The 13,453-nt window shown below is 48.6% G+C and overlaps 2 protein-coding genes across 5 annotated transcripts; both read left to right on the top strand.

Annotated features, from left to right (window-relative positions):
• Positions 1-562: 562 nt before the first annotated feature.
• Positions 563-12,543, top strand: FKBP2 (FKBP prolyl isomerase 2). Of its 4 annotated transcripts, none has more exons than XM_060682361.2 (6): positions 563-617; positions 3,889-4,067; positions 8,126-8,238; positions 8,982-9,028; positions 9,692-9,727; positions 10,315-10,518. In XM_060682361.2, exons 2-6 carry the CDS (start codon positions 3,900-3,902, stop codon positions 10,374-10,376), a joined length of 426 nt encoding a protein of 141 aa, XP_060538344.1. In that variant the 5' UTR covers positions 563-617; positions 3,889-3,899; the 3' UTR covers positions 10,377-10,518. The 4 variants fall into 4 exon arrangements, with proteins under 4 accessions (XP_060538344.1, XP_087736982.1, XP_060538345.1 ...); XM_087880856.1 differs by lacking the exon at positions 10,315-10,518 and adding an exon at positions 12,320-12,543 and having other exon boundaries at positions 569-617; XM_060682362.2 differs by lacking the exons at positions 563-617; positions 10,315-10,518 and adding exons at positions 1,668-2,503; positions 12,320-12,543.
• LOC132709242 (uncharacterized) lies at positions 631-1,651 on the top strand. Its single transcript, XM_060682359.2, has one exon. The coding sequence runs from the start codon at positions 659-661 to the stop codon at positions 1,649-1,651; it is 993 nt and encodes a 330-aa protein (XP_060538342.2). The 5' UTR covers positions 631-658.
• Positions 12,544-13,453: the final 910 nt, after the last annotated feature.

The following is a 13,453-nucleotide window of genomic DNA, read 5'->3' as shown; positions in this document are numbered from 1 at the left end:
CATATATACATATATGTATACATATATGTGTGTATATGTGTGTGTGTATATATGTATGTATATGTATATATGTATATGTATGTATGTGTATGTGTATATGTGTATTTGTATATGTATGTATATGTATGTGTATGTATGTGTATGTGTATGTATATGTGTATATGTATATATGTATATGTATGTATGTGTATGTGTATATGTATGTATGTGTATATGTATATGTATGTATATGTATGTTTATATATGTATGTGTATATGTATATGTATGTATATGTGTGTGTGTGTGTGTGTGTGTGTGTATACACATATTCTAAGCTCCCCCCAGATTTAAAAAAAACCCCTCAACCCCTCAACTGAATTGAATTGAATTGAATTGAATTGAATTGAATTGAATTGAATTGAATTGAAATGCGGCTGGTTCTGAAAGGCCGCGAGGCCACGTGACGCGGGTGAGGGAAGAAGAAGGAGGAGGGGAAAAAAAAAGTAAACATGGCGGCTCCCGCGTCGGCTTCTTCCGCTTCTTCCGGAAGCGCCGGGGGAAGGGAAGGGGCGGGGCGGGGCGGAGGAGGGCGCATGCGCAGGAGGGCGGTGGGTGGTATCCGTTGAGGCAAGGAGAGGTGAGAGAGGTGGGGGTGGGTGGGGAGAGAGAGAGAGAGACATGGGGGGCCCTGAGGAAAGGGGGGGGCCCGGGCGCGGGGCGCCGAAGAGCCTGGAGCCGGGCGGCGGGCAGCGGCTTCAGGGCCAGCCGAAGGAGGGCGGAGGGGGAGGGGAAGAGGGGGACCCCCGAGGGGAAGAGCCCGGGAGGCGCCTGGACCCCAAGAGGTCGGAGCTGAGGGACGTGGGGACCCAGGTGTCTTGGGCCCCTGGGGGCGGGGCCTCTGGGGGCGGGGAGGGCCGCTCTAGGACGGCCGGGGAGGACCTCCAGGCCAAGGCAGGGGACCTCAGGGGGGCCCCTGGGAGGTGGGGGGCCCCCCCAGCCCTTTGGGGGGCGGCCTCTGTGGCCCCTGGCAGCCAGAGCAAAACAGGGCAGGACAAAAGGGCCTCTTGGCCGGGGGGCCTTTGCGAAGGCTGCGGGGCCCCCAAAGAAGGGGTGCAGCCCAGAAAAGGGGGGGGCCCCCGCTTGCACAGCCACAGAGCTTGGGATTTGGGGTCCAGGGACCCCCGGGACCGCTTGGAGGACAGCATGGGGCTCTTGGCCCTGGGGGTCAGCCGCAGCCTCTCGGGGGGTCTCCCGGGCCACGCGGGGGCCAAACGGGACTCGGGGGGCTGGCTCCAAAAAGAGTGGCCCCGGGACCCCACGGAGAGTTCGGGGCAAGTCTGGGTCCCCCGTAAGCCGGGCAGGGCCCCCGAGAGGACGATGGGGGGGCTGCCTTGGCTGAAAGAAGGGGCCGTCCCCCGGAAGAGCGGGGCGGCGGAGCTTAACCAGGTGTGGATCCCCCGGGAGAAACCGGCCCCGCCCGGAGGAGGGGGGTCCGGGGACGTCTGGGTCCACAAAGTGAGGAACCCCTCGGGCACCGGCATCATGTGGGTTTGGGCCAAAGTGACCAATTGTAGCGAGGAGGAAGCGGTGAACGAAGCCAGCATTTGGACCTTCCAGAAGGAGGGTCCGAGGAAAGGGGGGGAAGGCGAGGGAGGGTACGGGGTCTCTTAAGAAGCATGTGGGGAAGCCGACTGGGGGAAACAGGGGTGGGATGCGGGTGGGTGGGGATGTGGGTGGGAGATACAGGTTAGTCCTCGACGTACGACCTCAGCCGAGCCCCCGATTTTTTTACGTCGCGAAGTGAGACGTTCGTTCAGTGAGCTTTTCACGGTCCGTTTCTCGTTTAAACCGTTGTTAAGTGAGTAACATGGTCGTTCAGTGACTCTCGCTTCCCCGTGGACTTTGCTTTGTCGGAAGGCCGCCAAAAAAGGGGATCACGTGACCCCACCCCCAACCCCAACCTCACCATCTCCCGGGACATTTGTAACCGTCATAAATATGAGTCAGTTGTCAAGTGTCTGAAATTTCGATCCCGTAAACCCTGGGGATGCTGCCGTGGTCGTAAAGTGTGAAAAAAACGGTCATGGTCATTTTTTTTTTCTCCCCCACCACCCCCCCAGTGCCGTTGTAACGTCGGTCGCTAAACGAACCGTTGTAAGTCGAGGACTACCTGTACTGCAGACCGGGAGGCATGTGGGGAGGACAAACTAGGCTCCTTTCGGGAGAAACGGAGCAGCGTTTTTTTTTTGTTTTTCTTCAATCTTGACAGGTTTCAAGGGACTTCCAATTCCCAGAATTCCCCGGCCGTGCTGAAGAATTCTGGGAATTGAAGTCCCCTCTTTCTGAAAGCAACCAAGGGGGTTAGAGAGATAAGTAGGGGGAAGATCCTTTCAGGAAGGGGTGAGTGGCCAGAGCCAAGAGACAACTGTGCCAGCTTCTGGGGTGGCAAAACCTTGAAAGACTCTGGACGGTGGCGGTGGCGCCGGGGAGGGAGCAGTGCCCGACTCGCCACTAGCCACACGGGTAAGTCCGGAGGCTCTGGAGAAGTGGGGGGGGGGCTGCTTGCTGGTGCATGCCAGGTTTGAAGTCGGGGTGAGCATGCAACTCCAAACACTCCTCGAGCGCTAAAAATCTGCATGAACGACAAGAGGCATTGATGGGTACGGTGGAGAAAAACTTCAGCCGCCAATATGAATCTCCTATCTTAAGCGTTTTGCAACCTTAGCAACTTTTAAGATAGGTGGACTTCAACTCCCAGAATTCCCCCTGGCTGGGGAATTCTGGGAGTTGAAGTCCACCTATCTTAAGGTTGAAAAACACTGGCCTAAGACTAGCTCGTAAGGGACGCGGTGGCTCAGTGGCTATGGTGCTGAGCTTGTCGATCGAAAGGTGTTTTCCCCAGGTGTTTCATGACTCAGGTAACATTATCAGTTTATATATTATATATGTTTATATAATAGTGGCTTGGCCTGCTAGCGTTAGTGGGGATGTCCTCGATCGCGCTGTTGTTTACCCTGTCTGAGCTGGTAGTTCCTTGTTTAATGCTTCAAAGTTCAACATTGATAAGGCGATCACTGTATATAAACAGAGAGCAAACCTTACTCCCTTTTAGCACTGATGATATTATCCTAACCCTCTTCCTCCTCCTGCTCCATCATGCAAACACCTCATCCCTCTAGCATTGATGATATTCCCTAGTTGGGTCATGAGATATTTAGAAAACAACCAAATTTAGAGAACACCAAGGACCTCCCAGTTGTCTCCTCCTCCTCCTCCTCCTCCTCCTCTTTTATCATAATACAAACACCTCATCCCTCTAGCATTGATGATATTCCCTAGTTGGGTCATGAGATACTTAGAAAACAACCAACCTCAGAGAACACCAAGGACCTCCCAATCGTCGTCGTCTCCTCCTCCTCCTCCTCCTCCTCCATCATCATGCAAACACCTCATCTCTCTAGCATTGATGATATTCCTTAGTTGGGCATTGAAATGTCTACAAGAATTTCGTTGTACGAGGTGCAATGACAAACTAAACTAAATTAAACTAAAACTAAAACTAAACATGACCCCACATCCCCCCTTCCTCCTCCTCCTCCATCTCCTCCATTTTCTCCTTCATCCTCTCCTCCTCCTCCTCCACACTACCCAAACCCACTCTATTCCAGTACTGACGATGTTACTCAGCTGGGTCGTGAAACGTCTGCGAGAAAGCTACCAAACTCAGAACCCCAAGGACAACCACACACCCCCGTTTCCCAGGACGGGTTTTTCTAGACGGCTCAGTTTCACGCTCTTCCCGTCCTACGGAGGCGCCTCTCGCTGCATGCCGTTCCAGCCACGCTCGTAATCGTGTCGTGATTTTCCGAGTGCGCCGCTCCGCTAACCCGCCTGGGTCTCCTCCGCAGGGGCTCCAGCGATGCAGACGAACCTGGGGACGGCGCTGCTGGCCTTAGCCCTGTGGGCGCTTTGCTCACCTGGGCTGAGCACGGAAGGTAAACGGAAGCTGCAGATTGGAGTCAAAAAGCGAGTGGACAACTGTCCCATCAAGTCCCGCAAAGGCGACGTGCTCCACATGCATTACACGGTGAGTGTGGCCAAGCCGACGTGGAAGAGAGTTAACAGCCAGAGCTTTCCGAATTTAGGAATGGGAGGCGGAAGGAGACAAAACTGTGTTGGGAAGGAGTATTAGAAACCAAAGCAAAGTTTTAAAAACCCTTGTAAACAATAGCCAAAATAGATACCCCAGCCAGGTATGTGCGTACGATGCATCGCCTTTCACTGTAATGGGACGAGTTTTATTTAGTGTTTTTCAAACTTGGCAACTTTTAAGAGATGTGGACTTCAATTTAACAAGCAGGCTGGCTGAGGAATTCTGAGAGTTGAAGTCCACCTGTCTTAAAATTTGTTTTCTCCTGGGGTGAGCAGTTCCTATTGGCTTGAGGACCAGATAAGGTGAAGATACAAGATGGGAAAAAAGTGACTTAGGACCGTTTTTCACACTTACGCCCGTTGTAATATCCCCAGGGTCACATCATCAAAATTCAGCTGCTTGGCAACTGACTCATATTTATGATGGTCTCATTGTCCTGGGATTTCCCCCCCCCCCCCCCCCCGGCAAACAAAATGCTGTAGTGACTGACTGACTTTCTTTCTTTCTTTCTTTCTTTCTTTCTTTCTTTCTTTCTTTCTTTCTTTCTTTCTTTCTTTCTTTCCTTCCTTCCTTCCTTCCTTCCTTCCTCCCTCCCTCCCTCCCTCCCTCCCTCCTTTCTCTTTCTCTTTTTCTTTCTTTCCTTTCTTCCCTCCTTCCCTCTTTCTCTTTCTTTCTTTCTTTCTATCTATCTTTCCTCCCTCTCTCCCTCCTTCCTATCTTTCTTTCTTTCCTTTCTTCCTTCCCTCCCTCCCTCTTCCTTCCTTTCCTTTCTTCCTTCCTTCCTTCCCTACCTCCTTCCTTCCTTCCTTTCTATCTTCCTTCCTTCCTTCCTTCCCTCCTTCCCTCCTTCCTTCCTTCCCTCCCTCCCTCTTATTTATTTCCTTCCTTCCTTCCTTCCTTCCTTCCTTCCTTCCTTCCTTCCTTCCTTTCTTCCTTCCTTCCTTCCTTCCTTCCTTCCTTCCCCGTCCATTGGGGTAATTCTGGATGGCTTGATTCAACAAGGGGCTTGTGTGACAGTGTGAATATGGTAGCCGGCCAATTGTGAAATAGTCTGGTTGTGGAGAGTTGACTAGGTACTTCCCTAGAGGCTGAAGTGACTTGAAAATTGGCTTTTATTGCCGCCCTGATTCTGAGTCAACCTTTTGGAGCACTGAACACCTCAGCTGCCTTTCAGCTACACACACCCTTGCTGACTCACGCAAATGCCTGTTTCAACGCTCGACGATGGCAACTTTTAAGCAGAGCATGAATTGCTGACCGTGGAAAACTCCTGTGTAATTTGTGGGCTCCCTTGCTAAGTTACAAAGAATGACGTGGCCAAAACCTGATTCCTCATTCTCAGAGTTTCCCCTTGAACTCAGGTGCTATAAAACCTTCGGCTTCTGGACACACCTTTCTCCACCCCCGCCCGATTTTTCCTTTCATGCTCCCAAATCAGCTGTCAGTGGAAATTCTCAGTCATCCAGGTCATGGTTATCCCCAAGGAGTTTTTTCAAGAGGCAACTGAACTTTGTTTTTCCTCCAAGATGTTTCGCTTCTCACCCAAGAAACCTCTGTAGTTCAGTTCTTCAGAATTGAATAAAAAACCGGGCACATACCATCACCTGTGGTGCACATGCCCAAAAGCAAAAAAAAAAAAAAAAAAAAAAACCGGCAATGGGCAAAAATGCATCTGTGGTTAGAAAAAAATGTTAAGACAGCATATAGATTTTAAGCCAGAGTTCTTTTTGTTAGGCATAATACCAGAAAAATACGATAAAGGGAATGTATATTAGGGGACCAGAGGCTAAAACATATGAAGAACGGTTGCAAGAACTGGGTATGTCTAGTTCAATGAAAAGAAGGACTAGGAGAGACAGGATAGCAGTCTTCCAATATCTCAGGGGCTGCCCCAAAGAAGAGGGAGTCAAGCTATTCTCCAAAGCACCTGAAAGCAGGACAAGAAGCAACAGGTGGAAACTAATCAAGGAGAGAAGCAAATTAGAATAAAGGAGAAATTTCCTGACAGTGAGAATAATTAATCAGTGGAACAGCCTGCCACCAGAAGTTGTGAATGCTCCAACACTGGAAGTTTTTAAGAAGATGTTGGATAACCATTTTTTTTAAAAAATTTGATTTATATGCTGCCCTTCTCCGGAAACTCAGGGCGGCTTACAATGCGTTAAGCAATAGCCTTCATCCTTTTGTATATTCATACAAAGTCAGCTTATTGCCCCCACAAACTGGGTCCTCATTTAACCTACCTTAGAAAGGATGGAAGGCTGAGTCAAACCTTGAGCCTGGCGAGATTCGAACCAGCAGTAATTGCAGGCAGCTGTGTTAATAACAGGGTGCTTTAGACCACTGTGCTACCAAGGCACATTTGTCTGAAGGGGTGTAGGGTTTCCTGCCTAAGCAGGGGGTTCGACTAGAAGACCTCCAAGGTCCCTTCCAACTCTGTTATTATTCTATTCTATTCTATTCTATTCTATTCTATTCTATTCTATTCTATTCTATTCTATTCTATTCTATCCTATCCTATCCTATCCTATCCTATCCTATCCTATTCTATTCTATTCTATTCTATTCAGGGAGCCTTTACCTTGATAGATAGAGATAGATATCTATCTCTATCTATCAAGGTAAAGGTTCCCTTTACCTTTACCTCCCTTTACCTATATCTATAAATATATAGATATAGATAATTGAACTAAAGAAGCTTCTTGGACGAGAAGCGAAACGTCTTCAAAGAAAAACACGAAATTCCAGTTGCCTGTTGAAAAAAACACCTTCACCTGGATGACTGAGAATTTCCACTGACAGCTGATTTTGGGAGCAGGAAAAACCAGAATAGTGACGTGGCCACAGCGTGCAATGAAAAGGGTGTTTTGCTCATTCTTGTAATCGCGGTGCAGTCACCCAACAAAATAGGGCCGTTTATTGATTGATCGTATAAATAGATGAAATATACCCCATTGCCCTATTTCACAAAGATTTGGGGCCCTGTAGGAAATTCATCTTCTGGCAGAGAAAAAAAAAAAATCCTTAAGTTTCCTTAAGGCACCAGGGATAATAGTTACCGTAAATGACCTTTAACATGAGATTTAGATAAATATATAGAAGAAGCGGAAATGGCATAAAGGCCAGTCTCCTGCTGTTTTATTACAGCTGGAAAAAAACAAACCCTCCCAGTTTTTGAGGCCTAGGTTAGTCCTCAACTCGCAGCCATTCATTTAGCAACCAAAGTTCCAACAGGACTGGGGGGGAAAAAGTGACTTTTGACTTCAGTTACGACGGTGGCAGCATTCCGGGGGGGAGAGGGTCACGTGTCCCACCATTTGCAGCCTTCCCAGCCGGCTTCCGACAAGCAAAGTCCGTGGGGGAAGCCAGGTTCCCTTAACGACTCACTTAAAAGCTGCCATGATTCGCTTAATAACGGTGGCCAAAGCGGGGCACGCCCCTCTTCCCAACTTCCTTGCAAATTCCGGCTTCAGTCTGGGGGGTCATGAGTCAAGGATCGTCTTGTCATTTAGCTCTCTAGTTCTGAGCTTTCTGTTTCTTATAATATTCTTATGCCAACGTCCTACAGCTAGTTTACACACACAAGACACATAAAAATGTGGATTTGGCTTTAAGTTCGCTGTAGGGTTTGAAGCAGAGGTGGAATTCAGCCGGTTCGGATCGGTTCGCCCGAACCGGTTGCGGAAATCATGGGTGGGCCCGTTCCCGCCCATTCGCCCTGGTTCTACGCCATCTTTTTAGGCACATTTTTGTGGCCGGGCACATGCACGGAAAATCGCGCGCGCAAGCAGAGCCCGTGCGCAAAAGGCAGGCGGGAAGCGAGTGTGTGCGCAGCGAACCGGCAGTAACATAATATGAAACCCGCCACTGGTTTGAAGCAGGAAAGAGCAAGATCTCCGAGCAAATAATTCATTTTCCATTTGAAAAGAAACCAGCTTGTCAGTCAGATTCACTCGCCATCCGTTTCATTTTCCTCTTTTGCGCCTTCTCAGGGAAAACTGGAAGACGGGACGGAGTTTGACAGCAGCTTAACTCGCGATCAGCCCTTCATCTTCTCCTTGGGCACCGGACAAGTCATCAAAGGCTGGGAACAAGGCTTGCTCGGGTAAAAAGCCAGCTTCTGAGGAACGGGGGGTTCGAATGGATTTTTTGGGGGGGCGCCCATGACGGGCGAGCAGAATCAAATCTTTTATGAATGGAAGGGAATTATTTGTAGCTCAGGGTAGACATGAGGGGTCCATGGTGTTCTCTCAGCCGGGTGGTTTTCTTGCAGACGTTTTGTGACCCAACTAGGTAACATCATCAGTGCTAGAAGGGAATGTGAGGTTTGCTGCAAATGCCCCTTCTAGCATGGATGATGTTACCTAGTTGGGTCACAAAACGTCTGCAAAAAACAAACAAACCACCAAGCGCAGAGACCACCAAGGAATATATTTTTAGTATATTTATATGCATCATATATTTTATCCTATCCCATTCCAGAATTTTTGGCTGTGTTTCTCCAAGACTAATTGGGCTTGCCCTGCGCATTTCCTCCTGGGGCTCTTGAGGAGGTAGCTTTTAGCTTGCATATTTCCATAAAGTGCAGAGCATTCCGTTCTTTGGTCCTTCTTTGCAATATCAGAGGCATCTTCGGCAGCGAGGCGGGAACAATATGGGGCTGTGTTGTTTCGTCCAGGTGATTTATTTTTAATGAAGTCGTTGGTAGCCTTCACGTGGTTTTTTTAAAAACAATTCATAGTTTGGACCGCCTGGGTTTAGAAGGGCAGAGTTTAAAAAGAGTGGAGACTTAAAATTCTAGTCCTCAAGGTTTGTAAACGCCGACAATGCCTTCTTTTGCCATTTCAGGATGTGCGAAGGCGAGAAAAGGAAGTTAGTCATCCCGTCAGAGCTCGGTAAGGAATGAGAGCCGAAACCAGTACAGGAATAAACCTGGGTAGTCCCCGTGCTTCTAAACTCAGGTGGCACCTATGCCCTGGCATTGGTTCGTTACCCCTTTGCATATTGTAACATTTACCGTATTTTTCGGAGTATAAGACGCACCTTTTTCCCCACTAAAAGGGGGGAAAATGTAGCCCTGCCCACCCACTGGCCCCCACCCTTTGGCCTCTGCCTCGCAGCAGTTACCTCCGTGCAAGCAAACAGCAAGAAAAAACAGCTCCTTTCAGCTTCAGCACAGCCTAATTAGCACAAGTTGATTGGATCGGCCTCCTGACTCTCAGCTGATTTGCTCTCAGCTGTTTTGCGCAGGGCTCTGCTGCTTGCTGCAAAGAGGTAAATTGCTGGAGCAGATTTTTTTTTCCCCTTGTGCTAATCAAGCTATGCTGAAAACGAAACTGAAAGTAAAGCAGGCTGTTTGCTGCAACGAGGCAAAATGGCTCAGAGGCAGAGGGAGATTTCTTTTTCTTCTTTTCCGCACCAAAGGGGTAGGTGCGTCTTACACTCCGGTGCGTCTTATACTCCGAAAAATACGGTAACTTTTCCGGAGCTTGAGTAGAGGTGTTTCCTTGCATCATTTGATATCCGGCTGATTTGGCTTCTGTGGTCTTATCTCGCAGGTTACGGAGATCGGGGAGCGCCGCCTAAAATCCCAGGTATTTTATTTCTCTGTTTTATTCATTCATTTATTTGCATCTCGCCTTCATTATTTTTATAAATAAGGCAACGAACATTTCCAACACATCTTCCTCCTCCTTTTTTTCCCCCCGTAACAACAACCCTGCGAGCAGTAGTGGGTTTCAATTTAGTTTGCTACCGGTTTGCTCGTGCACAAAAGTGTCTGGGTGGATTTTCAGCTCTGTCTCCCTAACCCTAACCAGAGGAAATGGCGGGCACCGGCTATGCAAGTGGTTAAATCTTTTCAGGGAGGGCTTATTTTTGGGGGAAAGGGCTTACTTTCAGGAAAACACGGTAGAAACAAAATTAATTGGCGTCCTTTTCATCAAAGCAAGTCAATTTAGCCCTATCTGCTAACTCCCATCAACTTTTGCAGCCATTTGTCCATGGTGGGAATTAAAATATCTTCCCATTTTTATGGATTTGGCTTCATTCCTATCCAGCCGCGAGGATTAAAAAAAAAAAAAAAACCGACCACATTTTCACTTCTTCCCACCCCTTCCATCCCTCCATTCTTCAATCTCTTTGCCTTCTTTTATTTTTTTTTCCCCCACGCTGTTCCCAGGCGGCGCCACGCTCATCTTTGAAGTCGAACTGCTGAAGATTGAGCGTCGCCAAGAACTATAGCTGCGCGTCTCTGCCAAGGAGGAGGGGCGCGCGGGGTTGGGGCGCGCACGCGGGAAAAACGGACGGACAGGCCGGAGAAGGATCTGGGAAAAGGGTTTGTTGCTCCTCGATGGGCCAAATAAATAAAAAAAAGCACAGACCAGATTTTGCGCCATGAATGCGAAAGGTGGGGGGGGAAGGAAGTCGTCCGCGGGTGGGCCAGCCGAGGATGGGATGAGGGGACGGTTCCGATTTTTGGCACTCGCCTCCCAAGAGTCCTCCGTGAAGAGTCAGCTTGCCAGGCTGATCTCCTGCCCTCTCGAGACCTTTAAAACTAGTCAAAGGCTCAGCTTGGGGGGGGGGGGGGTTAAACTGTCCAGGAGACAGCATTGCCTTGTGTTCAAAAGGTTGCCAGCATCCTGGGGCATTTTAAAAACAAGGAGGAAGGGGGAAAAGGGGGAGGGGTAGGAGGGAGGGGTTAGAAAGGCCTGAATGAGTTTTGAGTCGTGGTCCTAAGTTGAGCGGGAATGGCTGCCTGTTCCAACAGTCAGGACCACTATTTTTCAACCTTGGCAACTTCGAGATGGGTGGATTTCAACCTCCAGAATCCCCCGGCCAGCCTGCTTTAAGATGGGTGGACTTCAACTCCCAGAATCCCCCAGCCAGCCTGCTTTAAGATGGGTGGACTTCAACTCCCAGAATCCCCCAGCCAGCCTGCTTTAAGAGGAGTGGACTCCAATTCCTAGAATTCCCCAGCTAGCATGCTTGAAGAGGGATGGACTTCCACTCCCAGAATCCCCTAGCCGGTGTGCTTTAAGATGGGTGGACTTCAACTCCCAGAATCCCCCAGCCAGTCTGCTTTAAGAGGGGTGGACTTCAACTCCCAGAATCCCCCAGCCAGCCTGCTTTAAGATGGGTGGACTTCAACTCCCAGAATCCCCCAGCCAGCCTGCTTTAAGATGGATGGACTTCCACTCCCAGAATCCCCCAGCCAGCCTGCTTTAAGATGCATGGATTTCTATTTCCAGAATTCTGGCTTGGGAATTCTGGGAGTTGAAAAAGTCCATCCCTCTCGGACGTTGCTTGAGGTTCAAATCCAAGACTGGCGAAGACTTCAGAAAAGGCCTGCTCCGGCCCTCTAGTTGGCTGTGAGTAAAACTTACCCCACATTGCACCATTAACCCATAGCGTGCTAGCTGGGGAATTATGGAGGTCCCCCCCCCACTCCATCCTCAAGCTGCCAAAATTGAGAAAGACTGCCTTAGATCCTATGCATCCTAGACGGAGGAGAGGCATCCTAGAATTGCTCCCTTGCTGCCCCATAAAATTCTGGGACTCTGTCCAGAGAATACCCCCAAAACCACCTGCTAAGCGTCTGCAACCCCCCCCCCCCCACCGAAAAGTAAAAGGCCCGTTTCCCCCACCGCAGGAGGAAAAAAAAAAAAAAAAACCCTTAGGTTTGTTTAAGGACAGCAGGGACTCCATAAATAAAGGAACGGAAGTTCCTGCCGCAAGGAACTGGCGAGAAAGTGAGATAACAGGATGGGTTTGCGCTGCCGAGCGGCCGGCGGGGAGTGCGAAAAGTGCTGGATTTTTGCCAGCATTGTCTTTAAGACGCGCAGCAAACCCCAGACATTCGTGGTTAAAACAAACCCCGTATGTTTTGTGTTTCTGGAAGGGGAGGTGGGGTCCCTCCGGAAGGTTTTCGTATTGGAATTGGGTGCAGAGTGGCGGTTTTCTCCACCCCACGATGTTAAGTGGGAACGGTTCAAAATCATCGCTTATGCTGCTTTTTTGTTTTTTTTTTAATAAAAACACGTGGTGGGGGTTGTGGCTTTCTCCCTTAAGCCAACGGTTGTGTGCGCGCCATCAATTCGGGAGTCTTGCAGAGCTGTAGTCCTCGGCTTACGACGACTGGCGAAGACGGGCTGTGGTTAACGACCGTTTTTTTGCCCCCAATTAAGCAAATCACTAGAGTTGAGCGAGTCACACGGTCGTTAAATGTGAAGCCAGCTCTCCACGTTGACTTTGCTCGTCCGAAGCCGGCTGGGAAGATTGCAGAGGCGTGCCAAACATCCAAATTTTTGATGCCGCGATGGTCGTAAGCGCGAGGCCAAGGCTGCAAATCACCTTTTTCAGCGCCGTTGTTACAGTCGCTAAATAAATTGTAAATTGCGGACTTCCTCTATATGCTTGTGCTCGGCTCCTTTCAAATCGGGAGACAAGGTTCTTCTCGTCGGGAACAGCCTCTGGACCTCTTCTGGGCCTCCCATCCTTCAGTCTTTGGTTATCCAGCCTGTTGGCAGACATTCCCAGTATTTCAGAATAACAAGAGCGGGAAGGGACCTTGGAGGTCTTCTAGTCCAGCCCCCTGCTCAAGCAGTATACCATTTCAGACAAGTGGCTGTCCGGTCTCTTCTTAAAAACCTCCAGTGATGGAGAAGGAAGGAAGGAAAGAAAGAAAAGGAAAAGGAAAGTAAGATAGAAGAAAAGAAAGGAAAGGAAGGTAGAAGAAAGGAAAAGAAAGGAAAGGAAGATAGAAGAAAGGAAAAGAAAGGAAAGGAAGATAGAAAGGAGAAGAAAGGAAAGGAAGATAGAAGAAAGGAAGGGAAAGGAAAGGAAAGGAAAGGAAGATAGAAGAAAAGAAAGGAAAGGAAGATAGAAGAAAGGAAAGGAAGATAGAAGAAAGGAAGGGAAAGGAAGATAGAAGAAAGGAAAGGAAAGGAAGATAGAAGAAAGGAAAGGAAAGGAAGATAGAAGAAAGGAAGGGAAAGGAAGAGAAGAAAGGAAAGGAAGATAGAAGAAAGGAAAAGAAAGGAAAGGAAGATAGAAAGGAGAAGAAAGGAAAGGAAGATAGAAGAAAGGAAGGGAAAGGAAAGGAAGATAGAAGAAAAGAAAGGAAAGGAAGATAGAAGAAAGGAAAGGAAGATAGAAGAAAGGAAGGGAAAGGAAGATAGAAGAAAGGAAAGGAAAGGAAGATAGAAGAAAGGAAAGGAAAGGAAGATAAAAGAAAGGAAAGGAAGATAGAAGAAAGGAAGGGAAAGGAAGATAGAAGAAAGGAAAGGAAAGGAAGATAGAAGAAAGGAAAGGAAGATAGA

Source organism: Pantherophis guttatus, chromosome 18 (assembly GCF_059756535.1).
Source record: "Pantherophis guttatus breed Tessera chromosome 18, ASM5975653v1, whole genome shotgun sequence".
NCBI classification, from domain to species: Eukaryota; Metazoa; Chordata; class Lepidosauria; order Squamata; family Colubridae; genus Pantherophis; species Pantherophis guttatus.
The sequence above is the reverse complement of the archived record's forward strand: the minus strand, read 5'-3'. Positions and strand labels throughout refer to the sequence as shown.

Bases quoted from the DNA above. Each gene is read 5' to 3' on its own strand.
- FKBP2 (XM_060682361.2), top strand. From the start codon at position 3,900: ATGCAGACGAACCTGGGGACGGCGCTGCTGGCCTTAGCCCTGTGGGCG. The intron at 4,068-8,125 runs GTGAGTGTGGCC...GCGCCTTCTCAG, and splicing joins TGCTCCACATGCATTACACG to GGAAAACTGGAAGACGGGAC. The intron at 9,728-10,314 runs GTATTTTATTTC...CGCTGTTCCCAG, and splicing joins AGCGCCGCCTAAAATCCCAG to GCGGCGCCACGCTCATCTTT.
- LOC132709242 (XM_060682359.2), top strand. From the start codon at position 659: ATGGGGGGCCCTGAGGAAAGGGGGGGGCCCGGGCGCGGGGCGCCGAAG.